The sequence below is a fragment of the Tyto alba genome, unplaced genomic scaffold (genome assembly GCF_018691265.1).
Source record: "Tyto alba isolate M040663 unplaced genomic scaffold, T.alba_DEE_v4.0 Super-Scaffold_12, whole genome shotgun sequence".
In the NCBI taxonomy this organism is placed as follows: domain Eukaryota; kingdom Metazoa; phylum Chordata; class Aves; order Strigiformes; family Tytonidae; genus Tyto; species Tyto alba.
The window spans coordinates 7,056,684-7,072,290 of record NW_024881274.1 but is presented as its reverse complement, the minus strand read 5'-3'; the positions used below and the strand labels follow the sequence as shown (position 1 = coordinate 7,072,290).

At 52.8% G+C, this 15,607-nt stretch overlaps 2 protein-coding genes across 2 annotated transcripts; one reads left to right on the top strand and one right to left on the bottom strand.

Moving 5' to 3' along the window:
- Positions 1 to 4,493: 4,493 nt before the first annotated feature.
- On the bottom strand, positions 4,494 to 10,781 carry LOC122152831 (proteasome activator complex subunit 3). The gene is made up of 11 exons (XM_042787204.1): positions 10,649 to 10,781; positions 10,120 to 10,152; positions 9,727 to 9,789; positions 9,124 to 9,228; positions 8,767 to 8,815; positions 8,037 to 8,149; positions 7,432 to 7,500; positions 7,134 to 7,201; positions 6,925 to 6,979; positions 6,585 to 6,671; positions 4,494 to 6,074 (listed from the first exon to the last, which is right to left on the bottom strand). The coding sequence occupies exons 1-11, from the start codon at positions 10,688 to 10,690 to the stop codon at positions 5,994 to 5,996; spliced, it is 765 nt and encodes a 254-aa protein (XP_042643138.1). The 5' UTR covers positions 10,691 to 10,781; the 3' UTR covers positions 4,494 to 5,993.
- Positions 10,782 to 10,926: 145 nt separating this feature from the next.
- On the top strand, positions 10,927 to 15,474 carry LOC122152830 (beclin-1). The gene is made up of 11 exons (XM_042787200.1): positions 10,927 to 11,101; positions 11,181 to 11,248; positions 11,402 to 11,460; positions 11,845 to 11,935; positions 12,203 to 12,339; positions 12,821 to 13,015; positions 13,233 to 13,379; positions 13,880 to 14,029; positions 14,115 to 14,175; positions 14,582 to 14,724; positions 15,067 to 15,474. The coding sequence occupies exons 1-11, from the start codon at positions 10,975 to 10,977 to the stop codon at positions 15,233 to 15,235; spliced, it is 1,347 nt and encodes a 448-aa protein (XP_042643134.1). The 5' UTR covers positions 10,927 to 10,974; the 3' UTR covers positions 15,236 to 15,474.
- The last annotated feature ends 133 nt before the right edge of the window (positions 15,475 to 15,607 follow it).

Here is a 15,607-nt window from a genome sequence, read left to right as displayed (position 1 = left end):
GAAGTTCGTGGCGACCAGAAAGGGCAGATCTCCTCTCTGAGCTGCAGCCTTCTCTGTCCTCCTTCACGAGCAGTGCTGTGGAAGAACTAGTGGAGATGCAGGGTCAGTGACTCAGACAAGTTTCACATAATTCTGTTACTTTTTCAGTCCAACCTAGCTTCCTGAGGCTGCCTGTAAAAATGAAGATCTTTTAGTCAGCCTGAGGTGGCTGGGACTACTGTGAGGCTCTGACAAGCTGGGAATTGTTGCCATACTGTAGAATTTCACTTCTTTGCAACTCACCAAATTTCCTTGTTTACCAGGCTGCTTCCTTGTAAACACTCTCCCTGGCAGCAAGATTCCAAACCTGGAGTTACTTTTTATTTTTTTAAATCTTCCACATGGAAGATTTTGCTGAAAACACATCCATCTGTGTAGTAGTATAAAAAATTTGTCAGGCATGGAGAGATGTAGTTCAAGTTGAGATTCAGGACCCAATGGGCTGTGAACAACTACCTCTTGGTTTGCACCTCTGAACAGCTGTGAACTAATTAATCCCCCCGCATTCCACCGAAAAGGTCACACGGCTTTTGTTTCTGCCTCTGATTCAAAGATAAACTGGGGTGCAGCTTCTGAGAAGTTCCCTCAAGGACAAAACCGCCCCAACCCGCAGCATCTGAGCAGGCAGCCGAGGGCAGCGCCTGCCATCGCTGTGCTGCCAGGCTACCGCTGCCCAGGCTGAGCAGCCACCTCCAGGGTTTCTACCACAGGTTGAGACAACTCCTCTCTGCCGTTGCCACCGAAGGTCACTCTGCTGGTGTCACAGCACTGTTGAAAGGCCTTGGCAGAAGGAGGTGGCCAGCCAACAGGACGTGGTGCTCCGTCCTGCCACGGGGCAGATGCTTGGCATAGACAAGATGCACCGCCTGAGCCACCAGCCCTGCCTGTCCCGGAGCTGGTGCCGAGAAGCACAAGGCATCCAAGAGAATCACAGCTGGAGTGTCAACCCAGCATTTCCACTCCTGCTGCCAGCCTCACCTCACCTCACCCTGGCCTTCCCTTCCTCCTCCCGTCAAGGTTTCCTGGTGGGAGGCAGCCCCCCCGCAGCCTCAGCACTGCCTCCAGTTCCTCCTCTGCAGCAGGTCTTGCCCTGGCCTCGGCTCCTCTGCGGTCCTCCAGCCGTGCCCACCAGGCACCACACTGGCAGGCAGGAGGCCACGCTGCCGCAGGACGCTCTCCCTTATCCTCACCACACGGGCAGGCAGGAGGCCACGCTGCCGCAGGACGCTCTCCCTTATCCTCACCACACTGGCAGCCTCAGCCTCTCCGGCCCAGGGACACGCACGTCCACTCTGTGCCGGCACGCGTCACCTCCGCCTCGCCGGGTGCCGCGACAGCAAAGCCTGCAGAGCCACAGCAGCCGATTCACGTGGCTGCCGTGCCAGGAGAGGGGCTCACTCTGCAGCACGGGCACAAGCAATGGGGAGAGACGGGACAGACGAGAAGAAACAGGACCGATGAGAAGAGAGCCTTGGCTACACGGGACGCAACAGCTACGGCTTGCAGAGGTGCCCTGCTCACATTCAACTGGCCTCCAGTGGCAGAATCAGACGCCTCCTAGTAGCCCCAAATTAAGGAAAGAAGTGCTGACTTCCAAGTCAGTCTTTTAAGCCATGAAGTCAACGAGGCTTTAAGGATTACTTGGGGTTAGGCTTGAAAGGAAAAAAAAATCCCCTTTTGGTGTAAGCCCAAGAAGATGGTATCCGTTCCACTCCAAGTGCTGAGAGGATGCGCTGGTACCCCAGTTAAGGTTTAGAGCAGGGCCAAGACACACCCCCGGCCTCCCAGGTGGTTCTGTTCTGCTGCAACGTGCACCGACACAGCTGAGCTGAGACTACTGCACAAACCTCTGAGGCTGCGTGCGCAACACTCACACTGACATTTCCTTAAAGAAGGAGAAAAAGAGCAGATCATTCAGATTTGACTTTGCCTCTTGGTTTTGTATCCCAAGCCTCTAAAAGTCAAGGCATAGGCTGCAATTACAGATGGTCATTTTCTAAGCAGCACAGCAGTAGTTTAAGAGAACTGGATAAACTCCACAGGCCTTACTGTCCCACAAATCACAACTCAACCCTGCAGCTTGCCTGGGAGAGGTCCGAAAATAAAGTGTGGGAACACTCTTGGTTCTGTGCATGTCATGTTTGGAAAAGAAGGAAAACGCTAACATGTAATGACATCCCCATGGCAAACCAACCCACAGCACACACCCCAGGTCTGCAGGACACAGATGACACAAACAAAGCTTTCTCTGCTGCCTCTGCCCCACTGCAGGGTATGTGCCATGGATGCCATGTCTAATGCCACGTTATTTAATGCTGTCCATTTCTGCTGTACTTTTCAAGCTGAGGACTTTTAAAGCCTATTACAAGCAACACAGGAATCAGCCTGAACTTTCTGGGAACTCGGTTTCAGAATAAAGACAACAGCCCTAAATCCATCTCCATCTTGCAGCAGAAATTTCAGGAAGCAGAGTAATTAACTGAGCCTGCAGAGCCAGGAAACCTGTGTCAATACCTTACTGATGAAAACCAATCAGGGATCTTTAGGGGCCACACATACCCCTGAATTGCTTACGTACCTTCTCCAAAAGAAGCCTGAAGCAGCTTAAAGCTAACCTAGAATTTAAAAAATTACATGCCTCACTGACAGCAGCGTAACTTGTTTATGCTCTGTTTGGTGCACATACCTCTTCCCACAACTTAGCTCCCCAGTCTGATTAGCCCATCACTCTGTCCCACACCTAATATGGAGAGCTCATATCCTACCAATGTTTACTTTGGCTACACGGCCATTTTTAGGTACTGGACATCAGTACATCTTTTATTCGCTAAATTGCCCACGTCTCCCAGACAAAGCAAGGAAGAGAGGAGTTTGCTGTTTTTCACTTGCACAGAAAGGTAGAGGTGGCAAAAAATAGTCTCTGAAATTTATAGAAACCAAAACCAGAGACAGACAGCTTTTCATTCAGAAAAACTGAGTCAGTGACTGCCAGACAGCCTGGTAGAGAGTATAGTACAGAAAACTCCTTGCCAACTCCCTTAACGCAGGCAAGCCTTAAGCATACCCCAAGCCAGACCTCAGACTTCGGAAAACTCCCACTCTCATTCCCTCATCTCCTAGGGTCAGCTTGTGTAAAACGGAACAGTGGAAATTGCTTGACCCTTACCCATGCTGGCTGCGTTTCTGGCAGTGTTTGTGTCTGCACACAACTGCTGTGCCTTTATTCTCCTCTCAGAGTTTTAACGGTCACTGCATATAAGCTGGGATGTCTCAAGAACTTGTGAATTGGAGACCTGACAGCACGCTGCCACTTCTCCTGGAGAGCAAAGCAGAAACCACTGTGCTGAGACGGAGCGGTGAGGTTCACGGACAACAGACCCTCCTCTCTGCTGCGGGTGAACCACGCTCCCTGTCCCGGATGCTCCGTCCTTCACAGGACTGCTGGCACAGGCCTCCCGGGAGTTCAGTTTCTTCTGGCTGCAGCAAAGAGGAACCCCTCGTGCTCCGCCACATCGAGTCCTGCCAGCGACAGCCCTTCCCTTGAGCTCTGGCTCCAGCCTCCTCGGCAACCCGATTCCAGCTCGACTCCCACCGTCCCCAGAGCGGCTGGGGCACCCCCCAGCCTCTCCCCCACCGCAGGCAGCGCCGTGGGGCAGGCGGCCCGGCGGGAGCCAGGAAGCCTCAGTCCGCAGGCGCCTGCTCCCGCTTCCCGGCGGCTGTGGCTGCCGGGGCTGGACGTGCCAGCCCAGAGCCCCGGTCTGCGCCAGCTGCTCCCCGGGCCGGGCAGGGCCCCACCTAGTGGCACCCCGGCTGGCACGGGAGGAAGCACAACAACAAGGCTGGTGGCCCGGGGAGAAGCCGAGGACGCGTTGGCTGGGGGACCGCAGGGCGGCCTGCACGTCCTTTGGTACCGCAGGCACAGAGCGGTCAAGAGTTAACGGACCACGCACCGAACAGACCCTCCGGGCGCTCGGCAGAGGTGCGGGAGCAGCCACGGAGCTGGCTGCAGACCCTTGGGGAAACACCACGCAAGTCTCTTGCATCTCTTTTAACCGAGATGGTCCGAGTCCCACACGCTGGGTTGAGATGGGACAGATCACATTAAACCCAAGACCGCGGGCCAAATCTAAGGCATAAAGGAATAGAGCGAGCCTACAAAGCAGTGCATAGCAGTTTACAACACAGTCAAAACGAGGAATGAGGAGAATGCAGGAAAGGAGCGACTGGATGTGAGAAAGGCAGGACCAGAACAGACATTAACACTGCACAGCCTAAGAGCTCAGTATCACACACAAGGGGCTACCTTAAAAGAATTCCAAGTACCTTATTTTAATTTCTTGACATGGTAAAGTTTACATACTTTCATCTGGCAAAGCGAGCCGAACAAATTAAAAGGAATCAATACAAAGAAACACAAGGGGAAGTGCTGCTCCCAGACAGCAGCTAGAACGCAGTTGGTTTGTTACTGAATATTTATTAGCGGGAAGACTAAGAGTTGACTTACTACAAACAACAACAGAAGAGTCTATAGCAAGGGCCAGCAGCCCTCCACACTCTGGGCAAATCCCTGGGAAACCAGCAAGAGACAACATGGCTCTTAGATGTGGAAGCAGAAGAAACAAAAACAAAGTAAAAAAGAAAGGGAGAAAGTTCATTCCATTTGTCACTGTTGTTACAATGAGGTTAACACAACTATTAAGGCTACTGCACAATAAGAATATACAGGTGTAACAGCGAGACCCGGGAAACAGCAAGGTTCCTGAAACAAATGATTTAACGTTCCCTGAATAGGGGACTGAAGTAGAAATACTATAAATAAGAAGATTCTGGAGCCTGCAGCGTTACGGGCCCACTTGCCACACAGAAAAACTGACGCAACACAACCAGTCATTTCCAAAGGGGTTTGTAATGGACCATGAAACGTTCCAGTGGCTTAGAGGAGTCAGCAGGCACACAAGCGTGCCCTTTGCAGGGGAAAGACTACAAGGTCTGCACTGGTACTGGGTGGGCATTGGCCATCCTCACCCCAAGCACCAGCTGCCGCAGCCAGCCTGCTCTGCCCAGGCAGCGGGCAGCACTGCCGGGAGACGGCAGGTCTGTCTGACCATGTGCGGAGACTATCAGGACTTCAGCATCAGCACTTCCCTTCTCCCAGCCTGGGCAAAAGCATCTCATGCTGGAGGGGCACTAGGACACAGGTGAAGTAACATTGGTTTTAGCCAAGAAAGCGGCTCTAGTCAAATCGCAGACAGGAGCAGAAGCCACCTGAGCTCGCAGCCAGCCCGTTCCGAGCACCACCTCGCGCCCTGCACTGATCTAGCCGGAACGGACGAGGCAGAGGCAGACGGGGCAGGCTCTGCTGAGTCAGAACAGAGGCAGAAGGGGAGTGCAGGCCGCTCAGCGGCACTGGGGCGAGGCGGCTGCCCCCAGCCCCGAAGGGGCAGGTTCCCCTGTCTTCACGAGGGGTCAGTGCAGAGCACCAGCAGCAGAGAGGCCCAGCTACAGCCGGCAGTGGGGAGCGAGCTTCCCTGCCGCTACACCACCATGTCAGCCTGCTCTCGTGCTGAAGACTGTCTGCCCCATTCCCAGAGACCCCAGTGAAGCCTACAGCCAAGAGACGGGACAGGGCAAGGGCTTGGTCTCTAGGGTCATTCCTACTCAGGTAGGGAGGAAGGCATGAAGGAATGTTCCTGCCTGGCTGGTGCTGTCACTCTGCAGTAGCCTCTAGGGCACCCCAAAGCAGCACGGCCTTCTCATTACCAGTTACTAGAGGGAGGGAGAGCTCCTGAGACCTGAACAAAACCAATCACAAAACTAGGCAAGAATTTCTTTAGAGTTTAACTAAGAATGCAATACTATTTCCAGCCAGTTTCCCATCTCGATAGTCACGTAACAAACCAAGGCAATGACGGTCTTTAGTTGACTGAACAGTTCTCAAGTTCAAATGTTGACACTTAATAGAGGGTCTCAGCATTGCTGCTCCGAGGCCTCTTAATCTTCTCAATGTTTTTAAGGATCATGTCATGCAAAGTGACCTGCAAAAAGGAAGAACAGGGCTCAGATAAGAAGGATGAAGTCACCCAGTGTTCAGCTTTCACAGCGAGCACTGGTTAACACAGCAGGCAGAGCACACCTTGGCGCTACCCTCAACCCCTGCGTACAATCACACATCCAGTAAAGGTAAGGGCTTCCTTCAGCCAGACTTTACAGAAGCCACTGCATGTAACACCACAAAGAGATTTCTTTACAGACCCCAGCAATGGCTTGTACTGAGTGAAGAGCTTAGGATCACAGGCTCCCACAAAGGTGGAATATTTTGTGCAAGACGCCTGTGAACGCTCAGCTGGAAGCATCTGCATCTCTAGGAGATGGTGGAGAGGCAACAGGTGGCTCTTCTCATTAGAGCCAAAGCGGAGCGGGAAAGAACCCGGCTTCCTGCCAGGACTGGGTGTACTCACAGGGAAAGGGGAGAGCAGCAGCAGGATCAAAAGGGTGATCTCCACTGCTGTGCAGGGAGCCAGCGCGAGCTCCCATTTTTCACTTACATATTGATTCCTCAGCTCTGAAATGATCAGGCGCAGACTAATGTACTCCTTCTCATCGATCTCTGTCACCGTGCGGCGGTAGTCCTCCTGCAGAGAGCAGACACACAGCTGAGTGGCCTGAGCTCAGCTGTGCCTCCCATACACCAAGTGAAGCTCCTACCTTTTACAAAGGAATCCCCCCTTCAGCTTGCTCTCCTCTAACGCAGGTGTCCTGCATCCTCATATGATCCCCCCTTTTCCCCCAGGACCCTCAGCTCAAGAGGGACAGTGATGAAGTGGCCCAGACTCCCAAAAAGCAGCAGCATGTAACATGTAAATCTCCACTTGCCCGTTTACTTACCACATGAGGGTACTTAGCTATTTTGGAAACCAACTTTGCTCTTGTGATATAGTATCTGGAAGGAAAAGGGAGCGATTAAAGGTCAGATAAATAGCACCAAGATTTTTTTCAGGCCCAAACTGCCCTAGAAAAGCTGGGGGACCTTCCCCAGGCACTTTCCTTTTCCCAAGGGGATCCCCAAAAAAAGAGGTCTGTTCTTGCATGCCTACCTAGAAATCTGGTCCAGGTAGGACGCTGCCTCACTCTCCACAGTTCGAAGCTCAGCAACTGTTTCCTCCTGCAGGGAAGACAAGGAAACCATCAGCTTCAGGAGGCTGCAGCTGGCCTTCAGGGCTCTGAAAGCAACACGTCTCAGCAGTGCCATGTCAAGCTCAGGTTTGGGTTTTAAAACCTGAACCAACCCCGTAACTGCAGCTGCTGGACACCACCAAACGCAGGATTCAGCAGAACCCAAGAGATTCCTGGAACACAGCACAGAGCCAGGGCATAGAGCCAGTGGTGCTTTACCTGAATAGAAACACCAAAGTTGTTTCCATCTTCTATCCTGGGGATGAGAAGCTGCACCCACATTTTGACCTGCGGTGGAGAGATCAAAACTCTGATCAATGCCAACATCTCCACAGAGACCTCGCTCAAAAAGTTTGACCAAAAGCCCCCCTGGACCCTGCCTTTGCCAAGCAATTCATTATAAACTCCTGCAGGTCCTTCATGCTCGTGCAACACTTCTGAGGAGACCATTTCCCACATGGCTCGGACGCCACACAAGGCAGCACACGCACAGCTTCCTGTGGGAAGCTTCCTGACTGTGCCACAGAAGCTCTTGGCAGGTGTCTGACTGTGCAAAAGGAGGGTGAAGAAAACTCTCAGGGAAGAAGCCTGTATGACAGACATCACCCTCCTTTAGGAGGCGAATTAGAGAGCTCCCCGAGGGCTCACAAAAACATTATCTCCCTACACCTACCTCCTAGCCACTTTTGGACAGTGCAATATGAATCCTGTCTTCCCTCATCTACAGAATACAGAGGAGCCTGCTCCTTCCACTCAGAGCAGCTTTGCCTCTCCAGGAGCAAAAGCATCCCACTGTCTCCACTTGCTCCAGTGCTCATACCCACCGTGTTACACTTCTCAATAAGCAGCCTGATTTCTGGTTTCACTTTCTCAATGATGTCCACCAGCTGCTGGTTGCTCTTCAGCATCCCGTTGGGCATCACGAACACTTTGGTACCTAGCGGCAGAGGAGAAGAGCACCTCGCGTCAGCGACATGAGGAACAGCCGTGCCAGGGGATCTGACTGAAGGTCCACCTGCACGTCTCATCTCCCACAAAGACTAGTGGGCACTGAGCTAACCTGTGGGGAACGGGAAATTTGACCTAGGATAACAGCAGTTACCACAGAGGAAGGAAAAGAGAAAGCACAGAGCAGAGACAAGAGCTGAAGCGCTCTAGGCTGCTGAAGCTAGGCACAAAGGTTTTTCCTGATGCACGTGTATGAGATGTTTCTGCTTCAACTTAACCCAAAGCCTGGTACCTTCCTCCAGACAAGGAGAGCTTTCAGCACAGAGCCACAGGGAGATCAGCTGCCCCTGTCAGCAGGCCAAGCTCAAGCAAGTACTACATATGTCTATCAGAGAAGTCCTAATTATGCTTCTAAGAGCTGGAACCTGACTCCTCCGCAACAGAACATCCATAGGTCAGGCTCTAAGATGTTTCGGGGACAGGCCTGCACGAGCAGCAGCTGCTGCCAGGACAGGGCAAGTGGGGTTCACCATATTTCGTATCCCTAAGGCACAGTGCACTGGTTCAGGGGGCAGGCAGCAACACAAGAGACTTGGGGACTCTTACCCTGAAAGGTCTCTTCGCGGTCTTCCAGCTTCCTCTTTTTCATATTTGGCTAAAATATATAAAATGTTTTACTCACAAACTAGTCGTAAGCCGTAACAGTGTTGCAAAGGAAATAAGGAAAACTTTAGAGCCTCTGCTACGCTCCTGGTTTCTAAACATCCTTCTTTAAAAACAAAAGAGGACTGCAGAGAACAGCATTACCTCCAGCAGACTTCCCAGGCTTGAGAGACCAATTCCTAAAAGCCTTTGGGAGAGCCATAGCCTGTTATTAAATAAGAATATCCTACTCCAGCACCGAGCAAGCCATGCAGTTTTAATTAACAGAAGTAGGGACCACAGCCAAGAGAGTAACCTTACCCCGTCCAGTCCATCATGGCTGTTCGTGAGAAGAATTGGGTCAGGCACTGGGAGGTTCATGTCCGAATGGATCTGAGTGAGATCATGAATATTCAGGATAGGCTCCTGGAAAATAAAGCAGATTTGTTATTTAATTATGAACTAACAAGTTCTGCCACACCAAATACAATGAGAAGACAAAAGATTCAGACCTCCCTCTTATCCAACTATAAAATAAGGATGCATGAAAAAAAAAAGCTTAACAATAGGCCTGTGACGAGACCTCCCTCCACCCAAGAACGACATGCCAGCTCCAGACTGTGATCAAAGCTATCAACTGTCTGCAACGCTGGAGTCCCTGCGAGACCACAGCATCGTGATGGACAGCCCCGAGCTGCCGAATGCGTAAGAAAGATAAATGTGGTGATCACACAAAGAAAAATTGGAAAAGGAAGCACCCCCTCTAGAGCTAACAGCACTCAAATGCCTGAAAGCAAGGGAGCCACTGCTCTGTGCTTTTGCAACAGGGTGAAACGCAAAAAAATACACAGGACAAGACCTGCCCCATTGCTTTCAACACGTAGCTTGAAAATGAAAAAGGAGAGAGCGCAACGCACACCTTACCTTAAGGAACCCATCAAGTTCTAACAGCTTCTTTGGGAAAAAGTTTGCCACCAGGTCTTCAGCCTGAGAGAGAAAGAACAGACAACGACGTGAAACAATGCCGCGAGGTTCCCACCAGCAGGCAAGAACACCAAGGAAATCAACTGTCCAAAGGCAGGAAACAGGAAAGAACACAAGTTCTGCCTGCTGCCAACCGCCACGCTGTGCCAAGGTGAGAAGACGCCAGGGGAGCCGTGAGGCTGCGTAACCTCACCCCAGCTGGTGCCTGACCCTCTGAGCACCCCTGAGCTCCCGGGAGAGGTCAAACGGCAATCGAGCCTGTCGGAAAGATACGGTCGAGCAGCCTCTGTCCTGCCCTATCACATCCTGGGGCAGCGGCAGAGGGAAACTCACCTCGCTCGTGATCCGCTCCCTGAAGGAGTCAACCTGCGGAAGGAAAACAGCAGCAGCTCAGAGCCGCTCCCGAGAAGCGGGGCGCAGCGCAAGCCGAGCCCCGCGCCCGGCAGCCGCGGTGCCCGGGACCCGCCCCGGCGCAGCCCTCGTCCCGCCGAGACCTGCGGGAGCGGGGGGAGGCGGCGCACAGCGAGCGGCGGCTGCCGGAAGGCGCTGGGCGCCCCGGCCCTGCCCGTGCCCCTGCCCGTGCCCCTGCCCGTCCTGCCGGCGCGGGCTGGACGCGAAGGCGCGGGCCGGGCCCGCACCGGGGGCCGGGCCCGCACCGGGGGCCGAGCGGGTCCCGGCCGGCCTCCGCCACGGCCCGGCTCGGGGGCGGCCCCGGCGCTACGGGGCGGGGGGGGGGGGGGGGCGGATGGACCGAACGGGCCGCGCTCGGCGGACACGCGACCAACGGCCGGGCCGGAACGGGCGAGGGCGCCGGGCCCGCCCCGCCCGCGGGGGGGGGGGGGGGGGGGGGCGGCGGTCGCACCTTGAGCTTCACCTCCGGGTCCACCTTGAGCAGCGAGGCCATGGCGGCGGCGGGCGGGTCCGGGTCTCGCGCTGCCGCCTGCCCCACCACCGGCGTCGCCGCCACCGGAACTGACCTCACGCCGCGCGCCCGCCAATACCGCGCGCGCCCGCCGCCCGCGTGACCCGCCCGCCCACCGCCCCCTCCGCGCGCACGCGCCGCCGTGTCCCCGGGGCGGGGGAAGATGGCGGCCGCCGTCCCCGCAGCCCCACCAGGGCGCGCGCCCGGCCGCTGCGTCACGTCCGGCGCGCGGCCATGGCGGGGCGGGCGCGGGGCTGAGCGGCGCCATGGAGGGCGGCCGCCCGCCCGCCTGCACCACGCAGGTCAGCTTCGTCTGCCAGCGCTGCAGCCAGCCGCTGAAGCTCGACACCTCCTTCAAGATCCTCGACCGCCTCACCATCCAGGAGCTCACCGGTACCGGCGGGGCGGGCGGCGGGCGGGGGCGGGCGCGCAGGCCTGGGCCCGGGCCCGGGTGACGCCTCCTCTCCCGCAGCCCCGCTGCTGACCGCCGCCCCTGCCCGGCCCGGGGACGCGCACGAAGAGGAGAGCGCCGTGGCGGAGGTACGGCGGGGCGGGGCGGGCGCTGGTGACGGTGCCCCCCCCCTCCGGTAACGGCGTGTGTGTACGTCCCGGTGACGGCATGTGTCTGTCCGTGTGTCCCTTCCCGCCCCCCCCCACCCCCCCCCCCGGTAACGGCGTGCCCCTGCCCCGCAGGAAACCTTCGCGGAGAACCGGCAGGATGGCGTGTCCAGGAGGTTCATCCCGCCAGCCAGGTACGGCCGCCACCGTGCTCCCCCCGGGCCCGGCCCGGCCGCGGGTGGGTCCCACAGCAGCTTCCCCCACGGGGCACCCCTCAGCGGGGTGCCAGACCCCCTTAGAGCCTCCCCCCAGGGATCCCTGGGGCCCTTGGGCTCCTCAGCAGCCATCCAAAAATACCTAAGCGCGCAGTATTTAGGATGCTGCTTATTAGCTACGGGTTAGCACAAAACGCTGTCCTGAGAGAGCTCTGATGAAACGCAGGCTCCCCCACCCTTCTGCAAGTACGTCTTGTATGTTCTTCCTTTCTGACTCTTGAACAAGTCTTAGATTTAAGTCTAGCACTAGGCCTGGCTCCTCTGGACCCTCAGCGCTCAACTTTCCATAAAATTCTTTCCAAGAATGATGTCTACAGAGAGCGCCAACAGTTTCACGCTGATTGGAGAGGCGTCAGATGGCGGCACGATGGAAAACCTCAGCCGGAGACTGAAGGCAAGTCAGTGGTGGTAAACTCGGATACTTTTGAGCAGAGCATCGGTTTTTCTGGATGCTCTGTAAGGCTAAACTGCAGAGTTTCCCATAGCACCAGCCTTCCAGGATCTTTGTTGGTGAGTAGTTCAGTAAAGCTGGTGCATTTTCAATCAAGATTTGACCTGCAGAAAATACTCTGCCAGTGGAAGCAGCACAAGCCTGTCTGTTGAGAACCGGCCGGCAGCTGCCTGCGGCTTCCCCCAAACTAACGGTGAGCTCTTCCTGCAGGTCACCGGCGACCTCTTCGACATTATGTCTGGGCAGACAGATGTGGATCACCCTCTGTGTGAGGAATGCACAGACACTCTGCTAGACCAACTAGACACACAGCTTAACATCACGGAGAACGAATGCCAGAACTACAAGTGAGTGATCCAGAGGTGACCTGAGGCTGAGCTGCTTTAGGTTGAAGCCTCGGGAAAGAAAACATCCTTGATCTGGCTTTCCATGATCAGGAAGAGACACCCCTGACTTCAGCGCTTGGGGTTTCCCTTCTCTGAAGGAGATGAAAAAAAAGTTTTTAAGAGTTCTGTGGTATACAGGTGCAGCTGAAGTCTGTAAGCCCATCAGAACGACTGGCCACAGTGGCAGCATTCCTGTGCAGTCAGGGGCCTCACAGAAATGGTTACTGACAGGCAGCAACAGATCCTCGGTCACCATCTCACTCCCCTGTTCTCCTGTGTGCAGGATCAGCATGGAGAGCTGAGGATTAACGAGCGGTGCACAGGAGATCAGAGTCCCTGTTTGCACTTCTGCTCCCGTGCCCAGGCTGTCAAGGAACTGGGGGCTGTTAGTGGGGGGGCTTCCAAGGATCCCTGTTTTGGTAATCCTGTTGCTCTCATGTAGGAGATGTTTGGAGATACTGGAACAAATGAATGAGGATGATAAGGAGAAACTGCAAGCAGAACTGAAAGAACTCGCACTGGAGGAAGAGCAACTGATTCAGGAGCTGGAGGACGTTGAGAAGAACCGCAAGATCGTGGCTGAAGACTTCGAGAGAGTCAGGGCAGAGGCAGAGCAGCTGGAGCAGGAAGAAGCTCAGTGAGTGAACTACAACTGCATTTTATCGCAGGGATTTTAGGTAACAAATAAATGAGATTATAGGGTGGAGAAACTGGTAAATAATGCCCAAATGCAAGTAGCTTGTTCTCTGCAAAATTGAAGTTGGCTAGACCAAAAAAACCTAGTGTACTGTGTGAGCAATCACTTTTCTGTAAAAGCCTGTGCTTAGCACTTCTTGTCTTGCTTTTATTAAAAGGTATCAGAAGGAATACTGTGAATTCAAGAGGCAACAACTGGAGCTAGATGATGAGCTGAAAAGTGTGGACAACCAAATGCGCTATGCTCAGATGCAATTGGATAAACTAAAGAAAACCAACGTTTTCAATGCAACCTTTCATATCTGGTAACGTAGACACTGGAATATTGCGTCAGTTTGCTAAGAATCTGCAACGTGGGGCAGTTCAAGTAATACTGCATTTGACAGGAAAGGTGCTAGTCAAGTCATAGTTACCCCACAACAAAGCAACTGGTCACAGCTCCCAAGTGTCACCGACAGGTGCGTGACCATGTGCAGGTGTCAGAGTAGACTCTGAAGTGACTCTTTCACTAACCCCACTAATGAACCGGGACCTGCTGTGCTAGCCAACATAATGCTCTAATGTCAGGCTTTGCAGAGCAGGTAGCTCGGGGGTTTGGGTGTTTGGTTGGTTCTTGTGAGCTCTGTCATAAAAAGAGAACAAGTGGTTGATATTTACGTATACTTTTTAAGCAGAGCCCCAAACCCTCCTTTTACTTGTTTAGCACTGTGTGTTCTGCAGCTGCTGGTACGTGGCCCTTGTTTGGTTAGTACGCTAGAAACTGTTCCTGCCTCAGTGCGCTTATTTATAATTCCTCTTATCACAGGCACAGTGGTCAGTTTGGCACAATAAATAACTTCAGGCTTGGCCGTCTCCCCAGCGTTCCTGTAGAATGGAATGAGATCAATGCTGCCTGGGGGCAGACTGTGCTGTTGCTACACGCCCTTGCTAACAAAATGGGCCTGAAGTTTCAAAGGTAAACGCAATACAACACACATTTCACTCGTGACCCAGATACAGACAGTTAGATACATCTGCCTGTGAATCATATCTCCTTTCAGATACCGTCTTGTACCATATGGCAACCACTCATATTTAGAGTCCCTCACAGACAAATCAAAGGTAAGAGATCCTACACAAATCAGAGGACATTGACCTTGAATCTCACAGAGCCTTGGTCACGCTGGGGGATGCAGAAGACCAGTTCTTTATGAATTTATGGTACAGGAGGCCTAGCTGCCCCAACTCCTCCAACATAATAATATCTCCCTCCATATCCTGTATCAAGCCACTCATTCTGCCATCCAGTAGCATTAGAAACAACAGGACTCCTGAACTATGCACCACACTAGGAACCCAAGCCTGTGTGCGGTAGGCACTTACCACAAAACAAGTCATACTTATTACGTGCCACCAACCATTTCTAAGCATCCTGTGACAAATTTAAGCCTCACACAAGACTAAAGAGCTGTGATGACCATATCTAAAATGGAGTGCTTGGGGTGCCTGAAACAAATCTCTTTTCCAGGAGCTCCCCTTGTACTGTTCTGGAGGCCTGAGGTTCTTCTGGGACAATAAGTTTGATCATGCAATGGTGGCTTTCCTCGACTGCGTGCAGCAGTTTAAAGAGGAAGTGGAAAAAGGTGAAACTCGGTTTTGTTTGCCTTACAGGTGAGTGTTGCTATAACATGTCAGATTACCACCTCAAATGCTGTCCTGCACAGCACTAACTGACCTATGGAGCAGCCTACAGCACTGCTTGCTGTTTCAGTCCTGTCTTTCTGGAATCATCCACTGTTCTTTTTAAGTGTGCATGATTACTACATTTGCTCTCAATTGAAATTTAAAGCTAGTTCCTCAGGTGAAGACCTGAGGCTTGCTAGATTTCCTTTAAAAAAAGTATTCTTACATAGAATAATAGGAATATCAGATTCAAATTTTAGTGCTTGATGGCGTACTGAGATTAAATGCTTGCAATAGTAATGCACTAATAAAACTTTGTGTGTGATGCAGGATGGACGTGGAGAAAGGAAAGATTGAAGATACAGGTGGCAGTGGTGGCTCTTACTCTATTAAAACACAGTTTAACTCTGAGGAGCAATGGACAAAAGCACTAAAATTCATGTTAACTAACCTGAAGTGGGGTCTGGCCTGGGTCTCATCCCAATTCTATAACAAGTAACCATGTAAAGAACTCATCCTGGCAGCTGTAGAGTGTTTGCATTTTGTTGGAGAAAGTCAAATTAAGATGTCTGTTAATATTAGCCAGTACAAAATGTTTACAATACCAAAAATCCACAAGACACTTTATTTAAAATACCATTATTACAAGTAGTATGTAGTAAAGCAATATGTAAAGTTATATCATTGAGCTGAACAGAATGAAAAAAAATCAGCTATTAAAGAGATGCTAAACTGGTACTTTGCGGTTTGTAGAAATGTGTATAAATTATTGTTGAACTTCACAACACCAGTGAATTTGATACTACTCTGTTACAGCTTAACACCGGTTAGAAAAGCTAAATGTTACAAACACAGGGCAGAACGTGGAAGA